This window comes from Tenrec ecaudatus, chromosome 14, assembly GCF_050624435.1.
Source record: "Tenrec ecaudatus isolate mTenEca1 chromosome 14, mTenEca1.hap1, whole genome shotgun sequence".
Classification (NCBI taxonomy): Eukaryota; Metazoa; Chordata; class Mammalia; order Afrosoricida; family Tenrecidae; genus Tenrec; species Tenrec ecaudatus.
In genome coordinates, this window is record NC_134543.1 from 86,596,726 (window position 1) to 86,603,099 (window position 6,374).

General features: G+C 40.9%; 1 protein-coding gene across 2 annotated transcripts; it reads right to left on the reverse strand.

The window, feature by feature from the left end:
- Positions 1-1,881: 1,881 nt before the first annotated feature.
- Positions 1,882-6,107, reverse strand: LOC142425664 (olfactory receptor 11G2-like). Of its 2 annotated transcripts, XM_075530978.1 has the most exons (2): positions 5,173-6,107; positions 1,882-1,915 (listed from the first exon to the last, which is right to left on the reverse strand). In XM_075530978.1, exons 1-2 carry the CDS (start codon positions 6,090-6,092, stop codon positions 1,882-1,884), a joined length of 954 nt encoding a protein of 317 aa, XP_075387093.1. In that variant the 5' UTR covers positions 6,093-6,107. The 2 variants fall into 2 exon arrangements, with proteins under 2 accessions (XP_075387093.1, XP_075387094.1); XM_075530979.1 differs by lacking the exon at positions 1,882-1,915 and having other exon boundaries at positions 5,157-6,107.
- Between the last annotated feature and the right edge of the window lie 267 nt (positions 6,108-6,374).

Consider the following 6,374-nt stretch of genomic DNA (forward strand, 5'->3'; position numbering starts at 1 on the left):
TTTTTTTGTTCTGGACTTTGATGCCTGATACCTGATCCCATAGACACTTCATGATCACACAGGCTGGTGTGCTTCTTCCATGTGGACTTTGTTGCTTCTCAGCTAGATGGCCACTTGTTTATCTTCCAGCCTTTAGGACCCCAAATGCCATATCTTTTGCTAGCCGGACACTATCAACTTTCTTCATCACATTTGCTTATGCACTCATTTTGTCTTCAATGATTGTGTTGGGAAGCTAAACATCATGGAATTCCAGGGTATTAGGACAAAGTGTTCTTGCATTCTGGGAGTACTTGAGTAGAGGTCCAATGGCTGTCTTCTACCTAAATACTTAACATATAAATATATGTACATAGATCTATTTCCCTATTGTTATATAAAATATATTTACATAAGTACATGCCTGTAATTAGATCTCTATAAATGCCCACTTGTCTCCTAGTTCTTTCCTCTATTTCATTTTACTTTCTTCTTGTCCCACTAGCATGCTTGGCCTTCATTTGGGTTTCAGTAATTCCTCTCGGTTACATTGCCCCTTGATTGAGCCCTACCAGGCATCCTATGCCCTCCTCGTCATTGATTTTAGATCACTTGCTGGTCCCTTTTCCCTGGGTTGTTGTCACTCCCCTTCTTTAACCCCACCTCCTCCCTCCTGTATTTCCCCCAGAACCATCAGTCCCACTGTTTTCTTCTCTGGATTGTTTATCCTACTATCTTGTCTAGATAGATATGGAGAGACAATAATAAGCACAAAAGCAAGACCAAGCAAAAGAGAACAAAAAACCCAAACCACAACAGCAACAAACTCAAGGCCAAACAACAACGACAACAAAACAAAAATAAAATAAAAGAAAACTCTATAAAGTTCAGGTCTGTTTTCCAGTCCAGTCTGATGGGGTGGCACGCCTTGGCCACAAAGGCTATTTTTGGCATTCCCCAGAGACTTAATTGCTTTGCCCCCTTGACACTCTGTTCAATTACTACCTCTACAACACTGAATTTCAATGCATAAAATAATAAACCCTCAATTTATTTAAATCTTCAATAATTTTTTATATCATGTGGCTTTATAATCTTTTGTTAGATTTATTTTTAAGAGTTAGGTTTTTTTGGATGTGATTATACATGGTATCTGTGTTATGCTGAATTGGCAAGAGAAACAAATCCAGTGACACTCATATATGTGAAAGAAAGAGCTTTATATCAAAGAGTAATTGGATATCAAGGGAACATCTCATTCCAGTCCTAATCAAGTTCATAAGTCCAATAGTAGTCCATGAATCCCTCTTCAAACTCACACAGCTACATGGAATGATGGATAATGCAGGAAGATCAGAGACCAGTAGGTGCAGTCTTGTTGATCAAATGGCTATGGAAGCATCACAAGGCTCTGGCAGGTCTCAGCCATCAGAAAGGTGAAGCAGATAGGGAGAGAGAGGAGCCAACCTCCAGGGAGACATTTATCACAGCTACTCCTCCAAATTAGGTTATCAAGCTGTGATGTGATTGACCAAGTTGACATGATATTATGAAACCACCACAGTATCATTAAAATATTTGTAATTTTTGTTACTGGTACATCAAAATAAAATTAAGACTTGTGTACTGATTCATTTGTTCTTGTTGGGTAGCAATAAGTCAACTCTCACTCATAGTGACAAAACAGAACAAAACAGTGCACTGTCTTGTGCCATCCTCACAATTGTTCCTCTGCCTGAGCCTATTGATGCAACCAGCCACTGTGTCAATCCATCCCATTGAGGGCCTTCCTCTTTTTCACTGCCTTCCCATTTTATCAAACGTGACATCCTTCTCCAGGGTAATTGGGAGTGAGTGAATGATCAGCAGAGAATTTATTGTTCTGTCCCTATTTTTCATATTTTAAAACATATGCACATATTTTAAACATAAGAGGACACCTGCTGATGAGTCAAGGTCTGTCAGGATTTACTATATTCCTTGTTTATCTGGCAGTAGGCTACTGGGAGGGGTGAGGGGACATCATCGTCATCGAAGCTGGTTAAGGTCTGTCAGGAAGTTTGGAGGTTCTTATCTGGCAAGAGTATTGGTGGATGAGTCAGAGTCTAGCAGGTTATTGGGAGGGGCTAGGAGTAGCAAGGTTGAGGTCATATATGATGGCAATTTTAACAAAATGGAGTTCTTCCAACTAAGCTGGGTTACTACAATGTGGAGGAGGGATGAGGACGAGATTTAGGGTAGGAGAGATAAAGGAAAAAAGTATAAAGCAGTTGCTTTATTGAACCAGGGAGATATAGGTTTTGGAAGATAGAAGTTTATGGCTGCCCGACAGTGGGTAGTTAAGGAACAAATTCCTGAAAGTGGGGGACCACAGAGAAGTGAGTCAAAATTGATGACATCTCTTAAAGTATTTTTAAATTCTTAAACCCTCCATGTGAAAGATGAGACTTTAAGAAATCTAGTAGAATGCAGAAGCTAAGATTCTAAAGAGATAAGCAGAAATTCCAGGAGTCAGAGTGTGCAAGGAGTATGCCAGAACAGGAGCCAGGACACACTGAGCAGGAAGGGATCAAGTGAACAGTCCAGACTTGCAGTTGGGATCTCAGGAAGGCCATTTTCCTGGAGTAAGGATAATATTTTAGGATTAAGATAAAAACTGACATAGGCCATCTTAAAATCCCATAAAAATGCTTTAAATGAGATTACATCTTTCCACCTTTATTCTGGGTACTTGCTAGAAGAAAATTTTCTCTTGGCTGGGTTATTATGCCCAATGTCCTCAGAATTTTAAAAACATAATATCGTGCATTCCAAAAAATAAAATAAAACTGAGGCATGTTCAGAAACAGGACTGAATGACTAAAAAACCAAGAGAAGAAATACACAGCTGAAACAATTTTTAAAATTTTTATTTTATGTATAAGAGAGAATTTTATAGAAAGGGTAAATGTACATTAAGAAAGCATCCCAACCCAGTGCTGTCCAAGCCTACAAGTCCAACATTAGCCCAGATGTCTGACACCAATCTACAAAGTCCTCCTCCATCTCACAAAACACACGCAACGATGCCAACTGCAGGAGGAAAGCCGAATCAGTGAATGTGTAAGCATCTCAGCACTCGCAGGGGTCTCCACACGGCTGCTCCAGCACCCAGGGCTGCATCGGGGTAGGTCCATGTGGCTTCTCCTCAGGGATGTCTCACAGGAAGTGAGCCTGGCCAGCTGAAAGCAGGGAACTGGCTAAGGCAGCTGCACCCTAATCTGACCATTAGAGAGCAAGAGATCAGAGAATAAAAAAGATGAGGCTAACTGAGTCATTTATCTCTCTGCCCTTCAATTAAACCCACATGTGTTTAGTAACCAGGTTGGCACGATGAACCTTAACTATCTCAGGACATCCTTGTTGGATTCCCTTTCTCCATGGAAATGTTTTCAGCTTTTCTCCATTGAGTGTAATATTGACTATTTGGTTTTTCGTATATGGCCTTTATAGTATTGAGAATTTTCCCTTCCAATCATATCTTCTTGAGAATTTTTAATAGGAATGGGTGTGGGATATTATCAAATGCTTTCTATGCATCAATTGATATGCTCATATGGTTCTTGTCTTTTTCCTTGTTATAATGTGGATTATGTTCACTTATTTTCCCAAATGTTGAACCATTCTGCAGCCACGGTATGAATTCCACTTGGTCATGATGTATTATTAGTATTTTTGATATGTTGCTTTCTATTGGCCAACATTTGTTGAGAATTTTTGCATCTATGTTCATGAGAGATATCAGTCTGTAGTCCTCTATCTTTTGGGGATCTTTGACTGGTTCTGGTATCAGCTTTATTCTGACTTCATCAATATTGATGTCTGCTCCTTCACACTTGTTTTTAAGTTTGCTTTCTTGGTAGATTTTGTTGATACTTCCAAAGAGCCAACTTCTTGTTTTGTTAATTTTTAAAATTTTTCTTCTGTTTTCCAGTTCTTTATTTCTTCCCTTATTTTTATGATTTATTAGTCTGGGTTGACTATAGAAACAGAGTCATAGACACTCACATGTATATAAGAAAGAGCTTTATATAAAGAGTAATTGAATATTGAGAAAACATCCCTGCCCAGTCCAGATCAAGTCCATAAGTCAGATATTCACCCATATGTTCGATACCAATCTATAAAGTCCTCTTCAGACTCATGAAACACATGCAATAATACCAAATGTGGGAAGATAACAGGCCAGTGGGTAGGAAGTCTTTTGGATTCAATGGTGGTGTAAGCATCTCAGCACTGCCGGGGGTCTCCATGTGGCTTCTCCAGCTCCAGGCACTAGCATAATTCCATGTATCTTATCAGCTGCAATGTCTCCCAGGGAGTGAGCAGAGAGAAAATGTGTCTTCCATCTCCAAGGAGAAACACCAGAGTTCCCAGAATCCTCAGGAGAATGCCATGTCAACACAGAGGCCTCATTGGCTATGACATGTTTGACAGGCTAGACTCCACCCCTTCATTTTTAATATTCTCAGATTGGAAAACAATTACATAACAACCACACTGTTGGAGGGATTATGCTGTTGCCTCTGTTCTAATTGTTTGAGGTGTTTTGTTAAGAGGCTGACCATGATTCTCTCCTCTTAGATGATTAAGGATTTTAATCAAGACTAGAACAAACAATTATAACAATGACACCATTAAAAATAATCTGAGATGTAGGTTAAAGATGAGTTTAATGTTGCTTAAAGTTCTTTTTGATTAGTGTGTTAGACCAGATTGACTGGAGAAACAAATTCAGCGACTTTCATATGTATATGAAAGAGTTTAATATCAAGAGATTATATATATCAGGAAAACATCCCCGCCCAATCTTACTCAAATCTGTAAGTCTGATACTAGTCCATCAGTCCCTCTTCAGACTCGGGCAGGCACATACAATAATTCAGAATGCAGGAAGATCACAGGCTGCTGGGTGCAAAGTCGTACGGATCTGACAGGTGTCAGAGTGGCTCACCAGCAGGAAGGTGAAGGCTGAGAGGGAGGAGGAGGTTCCCGGGACCCTCCTTATGAGAAGGTCACAACCAGAAGTTGTCATCGTCAGACTGTTACCTGCTTGACAGGCTAAATTCCACCCCTCGACTTGTAAAGATCTTCATGTTGACATGAAATTCTGTAGCTACCACAATTAGTATCCATTTTCATATTCCCAGAATTTTCTGTAAGGCACTTTTCATATCTTTATTTCTAAGGCTGTATATGACAGGGTTAAGGAGTGGGGTTATGACAGAATAAAACAGAGTCACAATCTTCTGCATTCCAGCTTCATGCTCAGATGTAGGGCTCCCATACATGACCAGCACTGAGCCATAGAACAGCGAAACGACAGCCAGATGAGACCCACAGGTAGAAAAGGCTTTTCTTCGTCCAGCTGCTGAAGGGACCCTTAAAACGGCTTGGAGGACTAGGGTGTAGGACCCCATTATGAAGACAAAGGGAATGATGAGGGGCAGAGGACTCAAGGTGGATAAGAGAAGCTCTACCACAGGAGCTTTTTTGCAAGCGAGGGCTAGCAGCGGGGCGGGGTCACACAGGAAGTGGTCAATAATCCAAGATCCGCAGAAGGACATCTGGGAGATGATGCTGATAGGAATCAGGAACCAGAGAAAACCAAGTACCCAGCAGGTGACTACAAGATGGGTGCAGAGTCGTCCAGTCATAATGCTTGGATAGTGTAGAGGCCGGCAGATGGCAAGATATCGATCAAATGCCATAACCGCCAAGAAAAAGCATTCCGTAGAACCCAGGGAGAAGAAAAAGTAGAACTGGAGAAAGCACCCAGAGAAGGAGATGACCTTGGTCTCAGAGAGGAAGTTGGCTAACATGTTGGGGACAGTGGAGTTGACATACCAGATTTCCAGGAAGGAGAAGTTGGCAAGTAGGATGTACATGGGCGTGTGGAGTCTCTGATCCCAGCGCACAGCACATACGATAGAACCATTCCCCAGGAGGGTCAGACAGTAGACAATAAGAAAGAGCACAAAGAGGAGAATCTGACCCTCCCTGGTGCAAGGGAAGCCGATAAGGATGAAGCCAGGGATGCTGTTGGAGTTGTTAGCGGTGTTGAAGATGTTCATGTGTCTGTGTGCTGTAAAAGACCAACCAAAACAGAATCGCAGTGTAAAGACAGATGGTGGCCAGATATATATTAAACCATACTGAGAAAGAAAACAGACACTTCTGCTCTTTCTCTTGAATCATGAACTATTTTCCTGGCACAATCTTTTGCTATACACACACACCATCTGGCTGTGCATGTGTATATACATCTAACTGAAAATTTGAATTTTGCCTGAACCTGGGAAACAGATAGTGGCAGAATTATCTTTGAATTTTGTGTTCAGCAAAATGGTCTACTG

Coding starts and splice junctions, on each gene's coding strand:
- LOC142425664 (XM_075530978.1), bottom strand. CDS start 6,092: ATGAACATCTTCAACACCGCTAACAACTCCAACAGCATCCCTGGCTTC. Junction 1,916..5,172: donor ATGAAAAGTGCCTTACAGAA/AATTCTGGGAAT, acceptor ATCAGCAGGTGT/CCTCTTATGTTTAAAATATG.